The sequence below is a fragment of the Hyperolius riggenbachi genome, chromosome 7, assembly GCF_040937935.1.
Source record: "Hyperolius riggenbachi isolate aHypRig1 chromosome 7, aHypRig1.pri, whole genome shotgun sequence".
NCBI lineage: Eukaryota > Metazoa > Chordata > Amphibia > Anura > Hyperoliidae > Hyperolius > Hyperolius riggenbachi.
Genome location: NC_090652.1, coordinates 281556980 through 281579897, shown reverse-complemented (window position 1 = coordinate 281579897; position 22918 = coordinate 281556980). Strand labels below are relative to the sequence as shown.

At 42.0% G+C, this 22918-nt stretch overlaps 1 protein-coding gene across 5 annotated transcripts in view; it reads right to left on the bottom strand.

Annotated features, from left to right (window-relative positions):
* Positions 1–19277, bottom strand: part of ZEB2 (zinc finger E-box binding homeobox 2) — a 209097-nt gene extending 189820 nt beyond the window's left edge. For 2 of the 5 annotated variants that reach the window (XM_068245861.1, XM_068245862.1), the window contains exons 1-2: positions 18882–19276; positions 16724–16860 (exon numbers count right to left, since the gene is read on the bottom strand). In XM_068245861.1, the coding sequence (XP_068101962.1) occupies positions 16724–16796 (73 nt within the window). In that variant the 5' untranslated portion in view covers positions 16797–16860; positions 18882–19276. Of the gene's footprint in view, positions 1–16723; positions 17140–18881 lie in introns of those variants that run through there. The other 3 variants (XM_068245859.1, XM_068245863.1, XM_068245860.1) reach the window with 3 other exon arrangements.
* Between the last annotated feature and the right edge of the window lie 3641 nt (positions 19278–22918).

Below are 22918 nucleotides of genomic sequence, written 5' to 3'. Positions count from 1 at the left end.
GTGCCAGCTTACGCGGTGCCTGGGCCTCACTGGGACGTGCAAGTCGGGCATCCAGGAAACGCTGCTACAACTAAGGGCACGTTATATAGTCATTGCTAATAAGATCCAAGATTTCATAAAAACCATTTAACCACCCTGGCGTTCTGATTAAATCGCCAGGGTGGCTGCGGGAGGGTTTTTTTTAAATAAAAAAAAAAACTATTTCATGCAGCCAACTGAAAGTTGGCTGCATGAAAGCCCACTAGAGGGCGCTCCGGAGGCGATCTTCCGATCGTCTCCGGCGCCCAGAATAAACAAGGAAGGCCGCAATGAGCGGCCTTCCTTGTTTTGCTTATATCGTCGCCATAGCGACGAGCGGAGTGACGTCATCGACGTCAGCCGACGTCCTGACGTCAGCCGCCTCCGATCCAGCCCTTAGCGCTGGCCGGAACTTTTTGTTCCGGCTGCGCAGGGCTCAGGCGGCTAGGGGGGCCCTCTTTCGCCGCTGCTCGCGGCGAATCGCCGCAGAGCGGCGGCGATCAGGCAGCACACGCGGCTGGCAAAGTGCCGGCTGCGTGTGCTGCACTTTATTTGGTGGAAATCGGCCCAGCAGGGCCTGAGCGGCAGCCTCCGGCGGTGATGGACGAGCTGAGCTCGTCCAGACCGCTCAGGAGGTTACGGCAGATCAAGTCAAAAGATCGATTGACGGATTAACTAGACCTTGGAAAAATAAATAGGACGGCCATTACAGAGAGAGCTTTTGGAAGGTGCTGTGGTCTCCATACAATTGGCGATTTCTGTAACTATTATCTCTATTTTGTGGTATATATTTTTGCAGGATTGACAAGAGTTTTAACTGGGGTTTCATTTTTTGTATTTGGTTGCCCTCTTAACTGCGCTCCCCATACATAAGTTATAAACTAAGTTGGTGGCCACTACCATCTGTTGTTAAAGAGGAACTGTAGTGAAAATAACATAATCAATAAAGTTCCTTATTTTTAAAAAAATATTTACTTAAAAATGATTGACTCAGTAATTGCCTATTGTAAATGTTTTTTCTCTCTGTGATTTACATTCTGAAATTGATGTCACTGGTGACATCTTTAGTTCTGCCAGGTGATCTGTGCAGAATGCTCATTACTGAGAGATGCACAAAGGGAGATATTACCTGCTTGCTTGACAGTTGGAAAAAGCTGTTATTTCTCACAATGCAGCGAGGTTCACAGACAGCAAACTGTCAGGACCATGGTCATGACATCACCCTGTGGGAGGGGTTTCACCATAATATCAACCATACAGACCCCCTTGATGATCTACTCGAGAAAAGGTAAAAATTTCTCGTGGTAAAGGGGGTATCGGCTACTGATTAGAATGAAGTTCCATGAGGTTTCTTGGTTAAAGTGAACCAGAGACGAAGCACCCTAATGTATTCTACCATATATATCAGTGGGAACATTAGAGAAAACACCTACCATGCTCTCTGTTTCATTCTTCACTCCTCAGCCTGCTTGTTAGCAGCCCTGATAAAATCCCCGACTGAGCATTCAGTCTGGCTTTGCTCAGGAATCATTATAGCTGAGTCTGTATTCTCTGATGTCTTTTCAAGCTCAAGCCTGCCCCCTTTTGACTCTGATTTCCTGTTCAGTATATTCACAGCATCACAGACAGCTGTGATAAGATGGGAGGAGCTGCTGCTGCCGCCGAGGAATGAGCTATGATATGTTGAAAACTGTTTTTTTTATCTAGATTTGTTAGTCATAAGAGGTTTTTAGAAATGGCGATTTTATTTTACACACCGCCCACCAAATAATATTCTTTTTTGATGATCTGTGTTTTGCATGGAGTTTTAGTAAAGTAAAACACAAAAAAAACGGCACACCAGAGCGGCAAAAATACCAGGTATAGTATTTATTTTGTAAAATCTATCGGGGGATATGTTTATTTTGTGCCAAAGCGTTCCTCTCTGGTTTCCTTTAAAGTTCCTTTTTAAGCTTTGCTACAAGTTGCAATGGTAGCCAGGTTCTGCAGCATAGCTGGTGTCTCACTTACACTGAACTTCAAATGAGGTGGAGGGTTTCCTCCAGGTACCCTTCTCTCTGCTGCTCCCATTCTTTATTAGTTACGATGTAAGTCGGATTCTGGATATTTTATTGTAGATGGGACTGGAGTAACAGACATAAACTTGACAGCACTGGGGATTCCCATAACTTTTAAATGTATGCAACTAGTAATTCTGTTTTTTTTTCTTTCTGGTTTTGTTGGAGTGTATAGCTGGGATATCTTTTTGGTTATTGATTGTTTGTTGCCCCACCCATAAGTTTAATACACATAATAAACAGGACATAAACTTGGTGTGAATGACTGCAGTTAGTTTCTATGCTTTGTTACGGGGAGTGGTGGTTGCTGGGTTCTGCAGCAGCCAATAGGCATAGAGGATGCCTGGCCATAACCTCAGAAGGAGGTGAGAGACAACAATCGATATTCTACTCCCAAGGTTTATCTCCTGGAGTATATGTACAACTTTGGATGTTTTCATTGTAGAATAGGACTGCAGTCATAAACTTGAAGAGGGGCTGTGGTTCCACAAATGTGTCCTCCACAGGTTGGAGGCTTGGTTGTAGTTTGAGGTGGGGCACCTTCTTGGTTTTTGATGGCCACATCCATTGCACTCCACACAACTAAGTTAAAAACACTAGGTTTGTGCAAATGTCATTTGTGTTTACTGGGATTTTTACACAGACCAAAAAACATTCTGATCTCCATAATCCATGCAACAGATCCATGGATGGCAATAATTGGATGGTGTATGAGATATTATCAAGAGCTAAGGAGGACTTGCAGTCATATGAAGTGCTCATTATTGCATGCAGAGATTTGCCAACAGCATGGAACATCTCTACAACAACCAGTCAGCCAGCGTCCTTATTTTTCTTTTTTTCCCCCTTGTTTGTGGTGAAGAGAAGGGAATGACTATTCCGCTGGTTAGGTGACAAATCCTGACATTGGCTAACTTTCGAGAGAAAATCTCTAGCGGGTCCAAGAAGTGACACAATCCCAAAAAGGCCATTATAATGACGAGACACAGGGCATCTGACTTTGGAATATGCAGCATTTTTAGGAAGCTCAGCTGAATATAAACTCAAATTTTTTAGACAGCAGGGAGAGGTGGCAGCGCTTCCCAAAGCAAGCTGCATCCGAATGACTACCAGCATAGGTGTGCAGAGCCTAATTATAGGCCGGGTACACATCTTGCATTCAAATCAGATGCACCAAATTAACATTAATGGAAGATGTTACCTTTCAAAACAATTTGCATGCAAAGTATTTCGTACTGGACCCTTTCACTGCGATGAGGCCATCCTATTGGAAGGGACCCCTAGCCTCTAACTAATTAACACAAAGGCAATTGTATAGCCTGGGAGAAGCTAGCCCGTAGCCATAAAATGGTTTACACATTTTTTTATAGACAACAGGGGAGACTACCTACAGAGGCGTGCAGAGCCCCCTAAAGGCAACATATACACCTTGTATTCAAAACAGATGTAGCGTAGTACTTCAGATGCGGCCTGGACTTAGGATGCGCTGCCATTTCTCCCATGTTGAATATAATTTCTGCACATGGACAGTGAATTGTTCATAGTTTTGGGGTGACATAACGACACGCGTGCACGTTATTTCTCACCACAGCGAACGGCTGTCACAAGAGACAGTCCATTCGGAAAACATTGTTGCAACGATCAAAGCAGTTACGAACTCCTTAACTCACTTAAAGAGGAGCTGTAGTGAAGATACCATTATTAATAAAATTGCTTTTTTTTTTTTTACAATATTAATTTATAGATTATTTAGTCAGTGTTAGCCCATTGTAAAATCTTTCCTCTCCCTTATTAACATTCTGAAATCTATCACTGGTGGTGACATTTTTTAGCTCTGCTAGGTGATCTGTACAGAATGTTCGTTACTGAGAGTTCTATGCGCAGAGGGAGATACTGCTTGCTTGGCAGTTTGAAAAAGCTGTTATATCCCACAATGCAATGAGGTTCACAGACAGCAAACTGTCAGGACCATGGTCATGACATCACACCAAGGGAGGGGTTTCACCACAATATCAGCCATACAGACCCCCTTGATGATCTATTTGAGAAAAGGTAAAGTTTTCTTGTGGGAGAGGGGGTATCAGCTACTGATTGGGGCGAAGTTCGAACCTTGATTAAAGTTCCTGTTAAAGTCTAAGTGTTATGACATTTGTATAAAACCAACAACAGGTCATAGATAGACACCTACACCTGCTGTTGGTTATGTCCCAAAATTCAAGATGACAGCCCACAGCTGATCAATGAGGTCTGAAGTGAGAACTTCCAATTCAAACTTGAACGATACTTCTTCCAGAGGCGGTTTTCCACAATGTGATGAGTTAAGAACATCTCGACAAATCAAAACTTTAGCGTAACTCTTCATAGCTGAGTGGTCAGAACATCTAATGAGGGACAACAGATCTACCTACGTCTACTTGTCAGAAACGTTCTCCAAACCCTTGCAGAAAATAGGCCAGTACTACATATATGTGTAGCAGTAACAGGAACAGGAACACGACTCTGCCTTGCTAGGTAGAAAATATTTTTTTCTGTCACCAAAAATACTTCAAAAATTCCGCAGGCGGCGCTGAGGTGCAGTGGTTAACATGGAAGCCTTGCAGCACCCGAAGTTCTGAGTCCAAACTCAACTTGGATCCTTTCTCTTGCAAGTTTTTCTTATATTGACACAGGGATTCCTCCCAAACGAACTTCTAGCAAGAAGACCTGGTGGTCGCCTAAGCTGGCTTGTATGAAATGCTAGATTGTAAGATCCGCTGGATCAGAGAGGAATGCGTGTGGTTGAACGCCTCCTGCAGTGCCTGTTACGTTATTAAGGCGGGGAACGGGAGAGGTCACGTTAAATACCCCCCCATATTAACCCCCTCTATGCCATAGGGCACCCCTCAGCTGTGCACGTCACGCGCAAGTCATTGAGCCGCACGCTGGCACCGCACAGCCCCTGTCACACTGAATTTTGGAAACGCGCTCTGCGTGTTCAGCTAGCTCTGTTTGAAAACTGCTACATCACCTACCGGGGAGGCTGATCGGCGGTGTGCTGTCAGATCACCAGGAGGTTGTGACAAAGGGGAGCTGTCTGAGTACAAGGTGCAACGACATAACAGACACCTTGCCTCCTGTCATGTCTCATAGTCTGCACGTTCGCACCTAACTGGCTGCTCCCACGGTGATACTTGCTATTCCAAACTAAATAAGGAAATTGTCTTTCAAATGCCAAATCAACACCTGTACACAAATGCCAGGCGAAGCACTTGAAAAAACGGGGTTATATTTAACAGCACAGATAACACTAGGGCTGCACCTGGAGACAGAGAAGTCTTCGCATTACGCTCACAGAAAATACAAGTTCTTCTAACATCGGCCATACACTATACAAGATTGTACAAACTTTATCTAACCTGGTCTATGTACTGTAGAGTCGTACTTGAATTCTACGCAGATAAGGATTAATATGAAATGGGGCTCTAGGAAAGATAGCAGTTTTTGCCAACCACTATTTATCACCTGGCTTTTTTTAAATAAGATTTTGGAGGTTGGGAGGGGGGGGGGGGGGGGGCTAGCATCCACTGGGCCCCTAGACTCTATTCAGGCCCTAGGCAACTGCCTAGGTTTGCCTTGTGGACAAACTGGCTCTGATTCTATGTCCAAACTGCATCAGGTCTGTTGCTTTTCCTATTACACAACTCACGTTAGGGTGCCTATTAACGGTACGATATTTTCCTTAGATGCGATCATTCAATCTGATTTTTACGATGCAATTGTACAGAAAACCACACAGTACGTGAAACAACTCTATGGTCAATTGGAATAGAGAATTTTGTTGATGGGAATGTTGGATTTTACAATTGTACCTGAACAAGGTAAGTGGCCTAATTGACCCGTTTATAAGAACAGCCCACAATGATCTTCTAATTACTTACGATCCCGCCAATCTGATCAAATAATCGCATCTGCGGATAATATTGCACTGTTAATGGGCACCTTTAAGATCATGAAAAGATTGTACAGTCAGATTGTATGATTTATGACCAGCCTAAGAGGTTGATTGATCCTTTACTTAAGATCTACCTCATTCAAGTCTACTCATTACACACAAATACCACCCATTCCCACAGACCCATGGCCGTTCTGCTTCTCTTTAACTTTCAAAAGCAATCAAAGTTTTACTTTCAAAAAGCCTTGTGGCGAACTTGGCAATATTTTGGCTTGCCAATGCTAAATATACTTCTGATTGCGTTGGTGTACGTGTGCTTTTCAATTGCACAAATATTCAAGTCGCTTGCTTAGAGCTCTTGTTTCTGTTGTTTTATGATGATGTTGATTAATTATTTTGCATGAATGTTACAGGCTCGCTATCCGCTTCTAATGCTGTTATTATAATTATTATTATAATTGTGGTTAAGGAGGTAGGAGACGTGGTTAGCACTCTAGAGTCCTGAGCGAGTTGGATTCTTACTGAAGACACCCATCTGTACGGTGTTGGTATGTTCTCCCGGTGTTTGCGTAGCCTTCCCTCCCACAGCCAGGTATATTAATTGGCCTCCTCCACAACCTTCACTAAAGTGCCTCCTCCAAAGCCTTTCTGAAAGTGTGGTTGGTCAGTAGGTTGTCCCTTCTTGAGGGATGATGAGGGCTGTGACTACTACACTGCCCTCTGTTAGGTGTTGAGGAAAATGTCCCAGGGCTACAAAAATGTGAAAAATCAAGTAAGTCAAATGTAAGCCGGGGCAGGGCACAATTCAGTCAGAGTCAGATAGCCAAGATTTCTTAAAAATTACAGCAGGCACCTAACTTGAGTTTTTGACAATGGAGCTGTCTCATAAAAATTGCCTGCTGGCTACAGGATTGGACAGACCAGTTCCTAAATTCCATATACATGCTTCCTGCACTGATTTTTTTTTAGGCCCATACTTAAAAATCCCCTTGGTACCGATTTTCCATGGTTTGACTGTCGACTCATGATCTATCTAGCTACATACCTATCTGCCTTAGTTTAGGGGATATCAACTGGTCCGTCACTTTATCGTTCAATCTTAAGTAGAGCAGTTCCCTCCCGTACACAATTCTATATCTAAAGTAAACACCGATTACCTCACTGCACTTCACATCACATCCATAAATCTCCTTCCTAGCATCGTACATATTCTGTCCCTATTATAATAATATTGTTCCACACCCCTGTTGTCTCCGCTTTGCATGGCGCTGCGATAGATTTTGGCATTCTATAAATGCGCAAAACAAAATAATGATAATTATAATATACCATTTTATACATATTAATTATAGCATATGTACACTTGCAGCCACTTAGAAGGCTGCTATGTATAGCGTACATTTTCTGTGAGTGAAAAACTGGCTCTTCTTTTTTTTTTTTTTTTTGCTCCATCCCGTTGGTTGAGTGAAACATATGTTTAGAGAGTCAAAGAAGGAGAAGGAAATTCTGTGCTCAAGTAGATTGCTACTCGGGCTTCATCAGCCCTGCAAGGAGAACATGTTACATCTCTGTTGCAGGCGAAACAGGCGGGCGGGTGAGTTATTTTGACAAGTCTGATGACATCCAGTAAGTGAAGTTTGGATTCTGATGTGGGTCTCTATTTTGGCCTTACCCCCGCTGGGAAGACCACATCTCCACTGATCTCTCCTGCATCACAGGCCTCTCATCACTCAGGGGGTACAGAGATGGTCTTAGCATTGTACCAGGGATTTTTTTTTCCTTTTTTTTTTTTTGGCATGTTAATTCTTTGGAAACAATCAAGTCTGGGGGTCTTGAAAGAAAAAAAAATCCTCAATAAAACACAGATCTTATCTGTTGAGTGAAAGTACTTAATTCACCGGGAGTTAAGCAGTTTCTCCAGCATTGCTCTGTAGGTTAATATCACAGCTGCCCAGTAAAACCTTTCTTTAACAAAAGGCTCCCTTTTGCAAACTGAACCCTGCAACCCCCCAACCTCCCCCCCTCCCCAAGTGTCCAAAGGTGTTTACTGAACTAAATCTGCCTAAATCCTCTACCGCTTGGGTCATGGGGATAGAAGAGAGGGGGGCTGAAGGTGTAGGGATAATCCCTTTTTGTACCAATGTTCCTGGATCGTCTGGGAACAGAATCACAAATCTTTTTCACATGTTTCTTTAAAACTTGTAACATCTCGCTATTTTTTGTTTTTGTTTAAAGAACGCCAAGGATGCACTGTAGGCAACACTACCTGGGTGAACAAAATCACCAATAACCAGAAACAGGCATCACTATACAAAAGTGTTACTTAACAGAAGGAATATTATATTGTACTAAGTAAGTGGAGCAAAACATGGTTGCAGGCTAAACTGTACTGTAGAGGTTGTACCTTTCCTTTAAAAATAAAAACGTAAAATGTAGGTTTTTGCAAGAAACTGTCAGGTGAGACCTCTCAGTTATTAAGCTAAAAAGTAAAAACATAAAACCATTAACTATTACCAAACAGATTACTAACAAAAGGAAGGGAAGGGGGGTGTTTCTCGCCTTTTGTAAACGCCTCAACTACTCACCTACAGGGTACATTTATAAATTGAAAGGTAATATTTTTGCGATACTTTTTGACTTTTTGAAAACTGTTACGAAACTTGCTATTCTTTTTTTATCTCTTATTTATACATTTTTTGTGTACTTTTTTTTTTTGTACAAACATAGTTCCAGATTTAAACTACCGGTCCTTAAAAATGTCATTGGTTTTCACTTCAAACCATCTAGATCATCACCATTTTTTAACAGGTCTATTTTATTTCTTACCAGGTATTAACCTTTTTAACCATACACTATGCAAAATAAATGTTACAAAAATAGACATTTATATTCCAGATATATAAGGAGGCTGTTACGGTTTATTGCGAACACCGTCGTTGCCCAATAAAATATTGTATGTGATGGATAGGCAGAAGATCAGCAGCAGTGTCCCTGGAAGCTATTTTTGAGAATTGGAGTTTTCCTGCCATACACAAAAGACACCTTTTTTTATGCAGAAAAGACTCCCTGATCAGGACAGGAAAGGGCATTATCACTTGTAAATGCCATCCATTAAGAAGAAATTGCTTATCTCAAACTGAAATATAAAAAAAAAAACTCCTTCTCGTTAATTAATCTATTATTATCAAGTCACTGCCACTATCAGGAAGACCATTTTGTAAAAGCTGAATTGTGAACAAATTGCCAATTGCAAGTTATACTCTGGACCCCCCATTCCTATCCACCCCCCCCCCAACCACCACCACTACCAACGACTCCCCCCCCCCCCCCCCCTTTACAAACTTAGCTGCAAAATGTAAAATCTTCTTAATAAACCTAAAAATTTTGACAGCTCTGTCTGCCATAAGCTTAAATACTCCCCGCACTCAGGATTCCTTTAAAAATAAACCCCCTCATTAAAAGTAAAAATATATCCCAGAGCTTCTGTGTATTTTTGGGGAGGGGGGATGGAGTTGGCTTTCCTTCCTTTTTTTTTTTTTGTTACTCATCTGAAACGCTGCATAGATGAGTGAATCAAAGATATTTCCTGCTCATTATCCACATAGAGAAACTCACACCCTCTCACTTGACAAACAGGCACCTTACACCCAAATCACAAATATAATTGTAAAAAGCCTTCAGCAGTTAAAAAAAAAAAAAAAGGATGAGCATTGGACTTCACTTTAAGATAATAATAATTTTTTTTGGACAGGAGCCACAATATTGTAGCGCAGACTCAACCAATGTAAAAAAAAAAAAGTCTTGCTTACTTTTTCATTTATACTGCTGCTGCAGAGTAATATACAGTGGAAAGTCTGCTGGCTACCGTTTCAGTCTCCGGAAACAGCGTAAAGCTGCTGACAGCCTGCAGCATTTGTCGCCGCGGCCTGCCAGAAGGCTATAAACAATTATTCAAAATGGCTGCACTCAAAAAAAAATAATAATAATTTTTTGGGGGCGTCATCCATGTGGACACTGACAAACTCACCGGAAAAGTGTTGCAGCATCTGATTACCATCCTACACTTTTACATTTATTTATTTGTATTAATTTCCCTGAAGTTTTGGTGAGTATTAATTTCCTTGAAGTTTATGAACAATCAACTAGCAATGAAGATAATAGTGATCCTACAAGTTCTGGGGAGCTATAAATCCCAGCATGACCTGGCAATACTTACTAGCATTAGAAGCAGAGGAAATAATAATAAAAATAGATTTCCGAGAATGGAAAAATTAGCCACATTTGATATCTACCATAGCATTCCTTTATCTTAAAAAGGAACTACAACTCCCAGCAAGCAATAGTGGCCGAGACCTATTTCTAACTTGCGCTGAGAGCATTCGAGCCCCTCCAGCAGAAGTGAAACTATGGTTGATGTGGTGTGACATGTCCCAGAGCACCCTGGGGCTGGCACAGCATGCTGGGAATTGTAGTGCCCCAGCTGCTAGATAGGCTGCAGGTCGACCAGGCTTGACTAATCTGTCTGTGACACTTTTTTTTTCTCTTCTTAGCCTGAAGTACTAGCAAAGGCCACGAATAGTCCCCTGTTGTAACACTATCTGGCTGTCAGTGGGGCCAGGGATGCTATATAAGGCTTGTAACTAGGGGAAGCCTGACAAACAACTACAAACACCTAAGTTATTTTACTCAGACTACATACACCCCTTGCTCACACCCCCCCCCCCCCCCCCCCCCTTCAATCTGACTCTTTTTTTTTTTCTTTTCATCTTGGCTTTCTGTTGCAGAATGCAAATGTACCCTGCCGGCGGTGAAAGGGCTGAATTGTGATTAAGGAGAAGAAGAGTTCCTTTCTTTGTTCATCCCTCAGGGGATGTTTACTGGGAGAGACACAGCGGATCAGATATGAAAGGCATTCAGGTCAGCATTGATGTGAACGAAAGTGAAATGGTACCTAAGGCATCCACAGGACCACAGTGTCAGAGGTTCAGCTAACGGTGCAGCAGCAGCAACAGTGCAAGAGGAATGCTACTGTGTGGAACGCTACTGGCTCTGTCAGTGTATGTGTCAGTGTATGTGTCAGTGTGTTTGTCAGTGTGTGTGTGTGTCTCAGTGTGTGAGAGTGTACGTGTGTGTGTACGTGTGTGTGTGTGTGTGTGTGTGTGTGTGTGTGTGTGTGTGTGTGTGTGTGTGTGTGTGTGTGTGTGTGTGTGTGTGTGTGTGTGGAGTGTGTGTGTGTGTGTGTGTGTGTGTGTGTCAGTGTGTACACCCAGGAGACACAGCAATAACTTCCTCTCTATAACTCCCCACTCCCCTGTCCTGTCCCCAGGGGGCCTCATAAATCCATGTTGGGTCTTATGGAATTGTGTCATCTGAGTGCAATCCATTAGTTATCCAGTGTGTGTGTGTGTGTGTGTGTATTTATATATATATATATATATATATATATATATATATATATATATATATATATATATATATATATATATATATATATATATATATATATATATATATATATGCGAGTGTGCGACAGAAAGAGTTTGTGTGTGTTAGGTGCATGAATGAGTGTGTGACAAAGAGAGAGAGAGAGTGTGTTGTTTAAAATAATTTATCAGTTAAGTAATGTAACAATATAGTTTTTAAAAAAGAGAGAGAGAGAGAGAGAGAGAGAGAGAGAGAGAGAAGAGAGAGAGAGAGAGAGAGAGAGAGAGAGAGAGAGGTGTGTGCAGCAATGTCACAATTGCACATCACCAATAAAAAATAGTGGAACACTTCACTTTCTCTGCTCTATTTTCCACTTACTTTTAAACTTTATCACCCATCTCTACCTATTTCTCTGTGACATGGACAAAAAAATAGAAACTTTGATAACTATGTCTGAAACAAGCCCTGGACTTGTGTATTTATATGTCTGAGAAACATATGAACGTATACAAAACTATCTAGTTGCCAGAGTGCTGTGTGTTTCTTTCTAAGTAACAACTACAAATATCCTAAAAAAAGATTCATGATGTGAATCTACAAATCTACAGGACAACTGCTTAATTGCTTCCTCCTATGTGCGTGCTATATATATATACAAGTGTGCCATCCATCTACCCAGCCTGTGGCAGTGGTGAGTGATGCCCCAGCAATCCCTGGGCAGATCACCCTCACAATGCACCTTTAGCTATCAATTAATTAATTAGCCTAGGCTATTCCTGCCCTAGCTCCTCATCTGAGCCCCTTTCTTGCCGTTTGTAAAGAGGCATCCCGAGCCGGGGAGGAAGGTGTTCCTGGCCGGGCTATTCACACAATTGTCCCCTTGTGGGAATGTCTCAGTGAATGGTACAGTGGTGAGGGGCAGCATTGTCGTTATAAACATGTAAATGAACGCCATCAGGGAGAAGACAATCAATTGTCACACAGTGAACCTGCGCTGCCTCTCTCTTCCCTGGGTGACAGGCACAAAATAAGCGGCTACCTTGGGAAGCCACCGGGCAGGCAGGCAGGGGGGACAAAAGCCCCCTTTTCACCAGGGGAGAGAGAATGCACCTTCAATAGCACACATGTCAAAGGGAACTGTTTTAAGGGGTATATTCCCCAGCACGTCCCCTCAATGCGGGGCTATTGTCTGGCCAAGCTGCAGGGTCACTGCACAATTCCCCCACTAACTGCCCCCGTGTCATAATTGTTTTATTTCCTAATGACTCGCCAGGCTTGCTTTGTACACAGAGGACACTGGATCCCCCAACTAAACAGATCATCAACGAGTCCTGCCACCAAAATCACCACTAAGAGGTATTTCACAAAACAGGGACCTCCAGAAAGATGCTAAGACACCTGGGTGCATATATATATATATATATATATATATATATATATATATATATATATATATATATATATATATATATATATATATATATATTGCAAGTAATATATTGCATTGCAAGTGTATATATATATATATATATATATATATATATATATATATATATATATATATATATATATATCTATCTATCACACCCAGGCATATATCAAATTTCTAAATGCGAATGTAACACGTATCATAACACTGTGTTATAACTTTGTTATGATATACCTATCTATATATATTACATCAATTTACATAATTTACATAGTTATATTGATGACTTCTTTATTTGAAACGTGATAGCAGCTGATGCATACTCGACCTGACTTTACAAGCAATAAACTCTTTACATTTTGAGGGACATCTCCTGACAATTTTGCAGTCCAAATTTTTTTCTTTTTGAAGAGAAGTATATATATATATCCCCCTTTCTTGTCAAACAGAATGAACATTTGAAAAGATATCTAGATAGAGGGGGATATGAATGTATTACCAAATGTGGCACAAACGGAAGACAAAACATCCTCAGATCAAAGCATCACCCATAAGATCAATACAGCACACACACAGGATCGAATATCTGAGCTGCAATGAACAAGCCTAACCCACAGAAAGGCATAAAAAACGTCCCTGCAATTTACATGCCCAGGCAACGCTGAGTTCAACCAGCCTTCCATGTTGTATAGGTAAATCACTAATACAAATAAACACCAACCAAAAATAAATAAATAAATACATGAATAAGAATGAAAATGAAACAAAAACAAATAAAGAATAAAAAAGACAAACTGCGCAGTTTTCTAAGTAAAGTTTTGCAGAAGGGGCAACATGGACGATAAAGTGAGTTTGTCACTAGTGTTCTCATACAGATGCACAACTTTATAGACACACTGCTGAGTGTAGGCTTTAGGGTGTTTTTCTACAGTTCATCCGACTAATTCAAATAAGAGCAATTCACCCCAGTGTCAAAGAGAGCAAAATAATTACAATAGTTATCGCCTAAAAAACAAAAAGTTACATTGTAGCTATCAAGGTGCAGCATTCTGACACTTCCTGATCCTCTATCAGTTTCTTCCTATGGAATCTCCACAACGTTCTTTTTTTTCCTTCTACAAGTTACAAAGTAACAATGTGAAGCCTCCTAGTCACCTGACTGCTCTGAGAAACTTTGCAGCAGCAAAATCCCACTCTGGACATTTTACATGGTAGCCACCTGAACAACTGCAACCTTTGGTTCATTTCACATCACCATTAATATTATTATACTTCCCTAACACCTCTGATCAATGACAACAGAGAAGATTAAAAAAAAATACTGGTCATTTTTTAAAAGCCTAGATTCAGATCTTGCCTCCTTCCAGCCTTTCAGTGATATTTAATTCCTTACATTTCTAGTCTATTGAACCCCCCATAGTCTATCTTTACTGTTTGCTTATGATGGAGGCTCCTGTTTGCTATTTTTTCTGCTGTTGTTCATTGATTTCGCCCCCTGTGTAACTCACCCTATTTATCACGGCTGTGCTGAGTTAGAGCTTCTGGATATGACTTTTTGTGTGTGTGTGCGTTGTTGTTGCTTGTTGATAACAATCGCTATATATTTAATGTTATCAGCACAGTCACACAAGTCGGTGCTGTCATATTCTACAGAGATCCTAGAGAGGGGTGGATAGAAAAAAAGGATCACTTGGTCTTTGATAAAAAACCTCAGAATTCCCTAAGGACAGGGCTTAATGTATACTCTGTGCAATCCAGACAAAAGGGACACAAATACTGGCTAAGTGCTTTGCAACGAGAATAAACCGCAGCAGTGGAGGCAACAGCATCTGTGATGTGTGTGTGTGTGTCTGTGTGTGTGTGTATATATATATATATATATATATATATATATATATATATATATATATATATATATATATATATATATATATATATATATATATATATATATATATATATATATATATATATATATAGTAATACACTAATTTGCACCATTTCACCAAGTAATGAATTTAGTCATTTGCATCGTTTGCACCTCTCATTCTGTCCTGCCAGGGCAGGCAAGTATAAAGTGGTGACAAATTTAGCCACACTCGCAGGTGTGTTTCAACTCATCTTTTGACTTGCAACGTGACTTCCAAAACATCTTTTAATAACACCTTACACTAGAGCATTGTATCTATAGCAGACTATTTTTATGAGGTTAGGAGGGAGAGAGGAAATCTAAAAAGGATGATTGCAGATCATCAACCACAAAAGCATGTGACATGACATGAGACAAGAACACAAGGTGAAGGCAATCTTCAAGCTAAAACTCTGCAGAGGTACTGAACGTGGAATTAACTTTTAGCAAAGTAGGTAGAAAAAGGGGCGCAGTTCTGAGCATTTTTAATCTAATACACTGGGGGGCAAAATAAATAATTGCAGTATAACTGTCAACAATGTGCCCTTGCAAAAACTGGCAAGAAAGAACGAAGATGCCCCCTCCAACATACAGATATCGATTAGAAGTAAAATAAAAAAAATCAATAGAGGGCATTTAATAAGAGGGTCTTGTGGACCAGCAACGTTATATGTAATTGTAGCCTAGGTTATAAAGTCAGTCTTATTTGCCATGGGAGGTCTGGACTGCTGGGGAGACCACCCTAAGCTCTGACAGACGAGGGGGCATGAAAATAATGGTAACAGGCTTCTATGCCTAGATGTAATTTTTATTCAATGAGAGTAAGATATACAAAGATATCAATGGAGAGGGGGCTAGCTACCCCCCCCCCCCCAAATCTCTCTCCCCCATGGTCCAAGACCTCCACCACCACCACCAGCAACATTGTAGGAGGCAACACAAGTACAGCAAATACCACACCATGAAGTTTTAAGTCGTAGGTGAATGGAGGAGAAGGAAGGGTTAACCTTAAAAAAACTGGGGTTCTGAAATAATGGTACAAGTCAAGTCAAGAGAAGCTAGCACTGTCCACCAGAGTCTATCTGTCTCTGCCTGTGATGATAAAAGTTCGCTGAAGTAGGGGAGAGGTGTTGGGGCTGGTGATCGGGGGTGAGGCTGCCAGGAATCCCCCCTCATATGCTGCTCCTCCAAGTCAAGCCCAGTCACACAAGCTTGCAACCTAAGCCCAGAACCAGCACTTTCATATCAATATATAAAGAAAAGGAAAAAAAAAACACACACTCAGTCCCCAGAATCCTTGGCTGATCTGTGAAGCAGAACCCCCTTACAGTGCAGCCCCCCTCCTCCCATAAACATGAAGGGGGTCTGGGGTCATTGAGACAAACGAGACGGCAGCGAGTAAGGGACAAAGCTGGCTCGGGGGGCTTGCTGCTGGGGCTGGGAGGGAGCCTCAGTGCCTGGCTGGCTGCTGCTGCAGGGAAGACCCCTATGTGGTGCTGCCGATCAACCCTGCCTGTAAGCTGAGCCTTCACAGCGGAGGGAGAGAGAAGGGGGGAGAGGACAGAGAAGAAAGGAAGCTAGCGGTCTGCACTGCCTGAGCCTTCTGCACAAACCGTTATGTGAGATCTACAACTGCTTCCAAACTTTTCCTCCGCCGCTCCAGGAGCCAGCCTGCAGGTACTACCCACCCCTACGCCCTGCCTGTCCCGAGCGAGCTGAGACCCTCATCCCTCCACCACCAGCATTACCACCAGCACCACCACACTCCCTGAAGAAGAGCTAGACGAGGAGTCAGTCCTCCTTCAACCCCTCCTGACACTTGGAGATCCTCCTGAACTGTTCACATAAAGCCACAGCAAGAACAACAAGCAAGGCATGGAATTCCAGAAAGAGAACACAAAATACAGGGGGTGCTTCCTCCCTCATTGCTCCCCACCCCAAAACAAAGTCCTTACCGTTTTTCCTCCTGGGGTTGGCTTGCTTGCGCCTCTTACACCTGGGGCCATCCGCCATCATGTCCTGCTTCATTGATAAGAGTAGATCAGACGCCAGTTCTCATGGACAGAGTGGTTTCAGGAGGAGCACGTAGACTCTGACAACGATCAAACACAAGCACAATGTTGGCATTGGTGGAACCCATTTAAAAAGCAGGGCGCCAAAGCTTGTCCCAGATCTCCCAGAGAACCCTCTCTCTCCCCCTCTCTCTGTCTCTGACTTCTCCTTCCTGGATCCGATCTCTCCTCCTGGCCTTAGTCCTCCTCCTGGGCTTATGTTGTGGGCAAGGGGACTTAGAACACATGCAGCCAGATCTCAGAAGAACTACTTCATCTCGCACAGGACTCTGTCTTTCTCTCCACTCCTAGGATGACTCAAAGCTTCCCCCCCCCCCCCCCCCCTTGACTTGCATCCTCGCCCAGACCTCTCAGCTCAACTCTGAGTGTATGTAATAGGATATGCAGATCCGTGGTGGACACTGACTGTAATTAAGCCTTTGCTTGTACCGGGAGGGCTGACAATCACAAGTCCCGGGTCCCTGGGTTATTGGCACTGTGGGGCTGAGAGAACTAAGATGGGACCAGGATGGAGAGAGACTCCAGCAGCCCCCCTTTTTGGCTTGCCCAGATCTAACGTAAGTGCAAAGAGCTGCTCTTGACTGTGTGATTCAGCAATGCTCGTGTTTAGGGGTGTAAACCTCACACACACACAAAAAGTTACATTTTAGATAGTTTCTGTCAAAATGCTGATGGGGAAGGAGGAAAAGAGGGGGGCTGAGAAGGGGGGCCCTAGATTTCTGAAGGAATGAAAAAAAAGTCCATCTTTAAATTGTTGCTCCTAAGTTGGGGATTAGTTTAAACAGGGGCTGTAAAACATGGAACAGATGCAACCTCTAAGACAAGGACAATTAACCCTTGCTGTCCAGGAACCCATCCCAAGTTTAATTCAGAAGTTGGTGGCCATTCACTCTACTTCCCAGCGCCTGTTCTATTTCTAGCCTTGTCCTAAAACATTTGCAAAGTGTCAAAGCAAGGTTTACTTAATTCGCATGTACATAAACATACAACCTACAAACGTCAACAACAACACCAGCAGCAGCACCGCACAACAGACGCACATCAGTCAGAATGTGTAGGATAACAACAGTTATGGGGTGTTAGAACAAACAGGGTCATCTCACAACACTCGCCAAACACTGTCACAACAAGTTTGGGCTCTAGTAAAATAAAATTAACATCTCAAAGTTACTCTGGGGGCTGTCAGACTTGTATATGCTAAAATTTAAGGTTAAAAAGTTGTTCTGTTTTTGAGAAAAATATGGGGCAGCGTAGGAAGTGTCATTTTTTTTTCCTTGAAAAATATACACAACTAAGAAGGTGTTCAATTTTGTGTCTGTCATGAAAGCTTACATGGTCCTATTTGCATGTATTCAAATATCTTCTAAGGTGTGCTTAAAATAAAGCATCGTGTTAAGGATCACTTTAGAAAAAAAAAATACAATATAAAAATTGGCCTAAATCAAATTCCCTAAAATGCATTTCTGCAAAGTAAAGAATTTCGACCAAAAACATTCTGCAGAATTCCAAGAAGGCGACTTTCACTTCTGGTTAAAAATGAGGTGTTAGGTGTAGACACCCAGTCGAGCAATTTAATACATTTTTTATAGAAATGAAACTTGCTAGATTAACAGAAAAAAATATGAGTGGATATTTTGTTTTATTTTTTAAAAGAAACAAAAATAAAAAGTCACGAAACAGTAAGGCAGTCTAAAAAATACACTCTGGGTGTATAAATGTTATAAATGTAACATCACCCAGGTATAAGCTAACTTTTCTATGCAAATTTTTAAAAAAGATTTTCAGTTATTTTCTTTTTTTCTTGCAAACGTAGAGGATGGACGCAACAATTACAAAAAGTGGGGATGTGAATTAAAATGTTGAATTTAAGCCTGATGTTGTTTGGAGGGTACTACCTGCCCACCCAGGTACAAGAAGAAGATGTAGGATGCTTGAGAGATGTTCTCCACGGTTCAGAGAAAGGGGTCTTCTTTTTGTAGCTTAGTCATGGGGGTCTAACCTGGAGGTTTGGATGGAAGAAAATAACGGCGGAGGGACCTACCTTTTAAAGTCCAGTGGGTAGCTGGGATAAGGTGTGCAGGACCATGTAGGACTGGGTTGAGGAGCAGAGAGTGAGGAGGTCTCCAGGTCTCCCGGAGCTATTGTAATGCCAGGGAGTCGAAGCGAGGATGGACCTTATTCCTGCTCAGCAGGTTAGCACTGATCTCCTACTGCCACTTCAGGAAACACGAACCTGGGGACGGTCTGATGTGACGTTAGGCTGCTCCTAATGACACTTTTTTCTTGTTGTTCAGAGCAGAGTCCCTGAGACTCACGCCACCTATCTTTGTGGGGAGGGATAATTGAGCACCAAACGTGAGCATCATGTGAAAAACGTGATCACCAAGTTTCTCTCTGGGAAAAAAAAGATCTGGCTTAGATTATACCTTGAAGTCTTAGCGAATGCTTAGTGGTAGAAATTAAATTCCACCTCCCTTACCCCCACCCCAACACTTCTCTCTCCTTCTCCCCTCAATCCAACCTCCCCCCCTTCCAACCACCACCTCATCTCCTCCCTACCCCCCCCCCCCCCCCCTTCCCTTCTCCTCTCCCCCCCCTCCCCAGCCATCAAATCCTTGCCATGATTATCTTCGTCACTAAATCCTAGTGGATACAAGGCTGAAAGCATTGTGCACCAATCACACTACTTAGAACCCAATGGAACTTCAACTTACTGAGTTCTCTGTTACATCCCAACGCTACTATGTGGGAACGTCTAACCGAGAGCGAGCTGCTGTATCATCCACACAGGGACCTCGCCTCCTACCTCCTTCCGGACCCCTTGCTTTACCTGATATGCTTTGTTTTGTCGTTTTTTTGTTTGTTTTTTGTTTTTTCACCCCTCCCCACTTCATAAAATGACAACCGAGTGCTCTGTAAGAACCCTTCTACTTGCCTGTTATTTGTATTGATTTTTAAGTGTCTTGTTTAGTGTTTACATCGCAACCTATTGTGTATGTTTGTGTGTTTTTTAATTTTATTTTTTATATGCAATTGAAGTTAATAAGGCAATGGTATCTCTACACAAACTGCAGTAACCCATCGCAACCGGAGAGCATTTTTGCTAACAGAAATCTGATTGGCATTAATGGATGGTAGCCTAGTGCACATATGGCCTAGGCAGCATTATAATAATCATCTTCTTTATTCAATGTATATTTTTATTTAATCATCATCGCTTCTGTATTGTGCCTTTTTCATTGCAATTAAAGGGATTTTTTATGTATTCGTTTAGTTCAATGGCATGTTTTGCATGTGATATTTGTGAAGAGATTTACAGAGTTGATGTTGGTATTATTTATTTATAGTTTATATATATTTTGCTGTTAGACTTTAAGGAGCCGCCATGGACAGTTGATAGGGGTGGGGAGCAGCAGGGTTGGGTTTAAGGTAAAAGTGTCAGTTGATTGATACACTAGTGGAGCTGTTGCCCACAGCAACCAGGGAGTATGGGTTTTCTGCTAAGGATGCTGGTTGCTATGGGCAACGATGCTGCTGCGCCCGTGCTGCTGCTGTCTCTCATCCTTCCCCATTATCTTTTTTTTTGAGTTACTGTATGCCAAATTGAATCATCAGTCAAAAGATTCAGCTGTGACGTTGAGGTTCCCGAGCCAATCAGGTGCTGAGGCTCTGGGAAGACAGTTATTCTTCTTCACATCTGGAGTTCAGCAATGTAGTAAGGACTGAGCAATATTAACTAATTCAAGCCTAGATCCCAGGGGAGGGCAGAGAGCTTAAGTGATTTAACCAGTTCTGGGCTCCCTGCTCTCCCTCTCTCTCTTCCTGGCTGAGTGACTGCTGCTCCTGCCTGAGCTCTCCCTGCCTGAATGACTGCTGCTCCTGCCTGAACCTTCCTTCCCCGAGTGACTGCTGCTCCTGTCTGAGTGACTGTTGCTCTTACCTGAGCTCTCCCTGCTTGAGTGACTGCCTCTCCTGCCAGAGCTCTCCTTCCCTGAGTGACTGTTGCTCCTGCCTAAGCTCTCCCTGCTTGAGTGACTGCTGCTCCTGTCTGAGTGACTGCTGCTCCTGCCTGAGTGACTGCTGCTCCTGACTAAGCTCTCCCTGCCTGAGTGACTGCTGCTCCTGCCTAAGCTCTCCCTGCCTGAAGTGACTGCTGCTGCTGCCTGAACTTTCCTTTCCTGAGTGACTGCTGCTGCTGCCTGAACTCTCCTTTCCTGAGTGACTGCTGCTCCTGCCTGAACTCTCCTTTCCTGAGTGACTGCTGCTCCTGCCTGAACTCTCCTTTCCTGAGTGACTGCTGCTCCTGCCTGAACTCTCATTTCCTGAGTGACTGCTGCTCCTGCCTGAACTCTCCTTTCCTGAGTGACTGCTGCTCCTGCCTGAACTCTCATTTCCTGAGTGACTGCTGCTCCTGCCTGAACTCTCCTTTTCTGAGTGACTGCTGCTCCTGCCTGAACTCTCCTTTTCTGAGTGACTGCTGCTCCTGCCTGAGCTCTCCTTTTCTGAGTGACTGCTGCTCGTGCCTGAACTCTCCTTTTCTGAGTGACTGCTGCTCCTGCCTGAGCTCTCCTTTTCTGAGTGACTGCTGCTCCTGCCTGAGCTCTCCTTACCGGAGTGATTGCTGCTCCTGCCTGAACTCTCCCTGCCTCTTGACAGCAGGATGAGACTGCTGGCTAAAAGAGATGTGCAGCAAAAGTAATGAGAGCTCTTTTATCCTCTCTTATTTGGTGACTTGTTTCATTCCCACCTTCTACCTCGAGCTGCAGGAAAGTCAGTGACAAATGTGACAGTTATGTGCAATGTGCTAATGTACGACAGACAATAAATGGACTTTTAAAATAGTTCTTCATAATTTGTGAGATGTGTGTTTTGTGACAACAGGAAGAACAATCTGAGCTATAGGCGAGGAATATACAGTAACAGTATATGTCTACAAAGAGCAATAGATACCAGTTGGTAAAGATATATACTTTATATATAATATACATTCCATATACACAAGATACTGTAATACGTTTTATAAATGTATTTAACTTGTTAAGTCTGTCTATGATCTATCTTTACAATTTGACTGTAGATATGTAAGTATGTATGTGATGTATACTGTGTACTACTGTTACATTTTAATAAACAACATCGGAATAGTAATATGTCGTTCATGAATCCCTTCTTGTAGCTATCTCTTAACTAATTAACTGACCAATATGCAGACAGACAGGCTGTTTGACATTTACATCTATCTATCTATCTATCTATCTATCTATCTATCTATCTATCTATCTATCTATCTATCTATCTATCTATCTATCTATCTATCATGTATGGAACACATAGATTAGATAGAGAGACAGAGAGGTAGACATTTTTCTACAACTTTTAAAAAGGGATGTACACTTTTAACGTTTATAACCAGAACTGGGAGATGAATTTGATGATGTATTGAATGTTATTGTACACAGTGCACTCTGAATATTTCAGTATACTCGGTGAACACTATATTGCACTGTGTATTGTACTGCACACAATGTACACTATTTTGCACTGTGTATAGCAAAGTACACTATATTGAACTGGTATTGTGCTGTAGAGGATGTACACTGTATTGCATTGTGTATTGTGCTGTACAACGTATGGTAATGTGTATTATGTACACTAGATTGCACTGTACGCTATATTGTACTGTACACTATATAGTTCTGTATATTGCACTGCACACGATTAATACTATATTGCATGTTATACTATATACACTAGACTGCACTGAACACGATGCACATTATATTTCACTGTGTTTTGTACACTTTATATGATTGACACTTCATAGTAGAGCATATTGCACTGAATACAGTAGATTTCACCAAGCACATTATATTGTGCTGTGTATTGTACTATGCACAATGTACATTATATTTCACTGTGCTCTGTGCGCTATATATGATTAACACTTCATTGTACTGTATATTGCACTGTATATTATATACACTAGATTGCGCAATGCACACTATGTTGTACTGTGTATTGTACTTTACACAATGTACATTATATTGCGCTGTTCTCTGTACACTATATATGATTAAC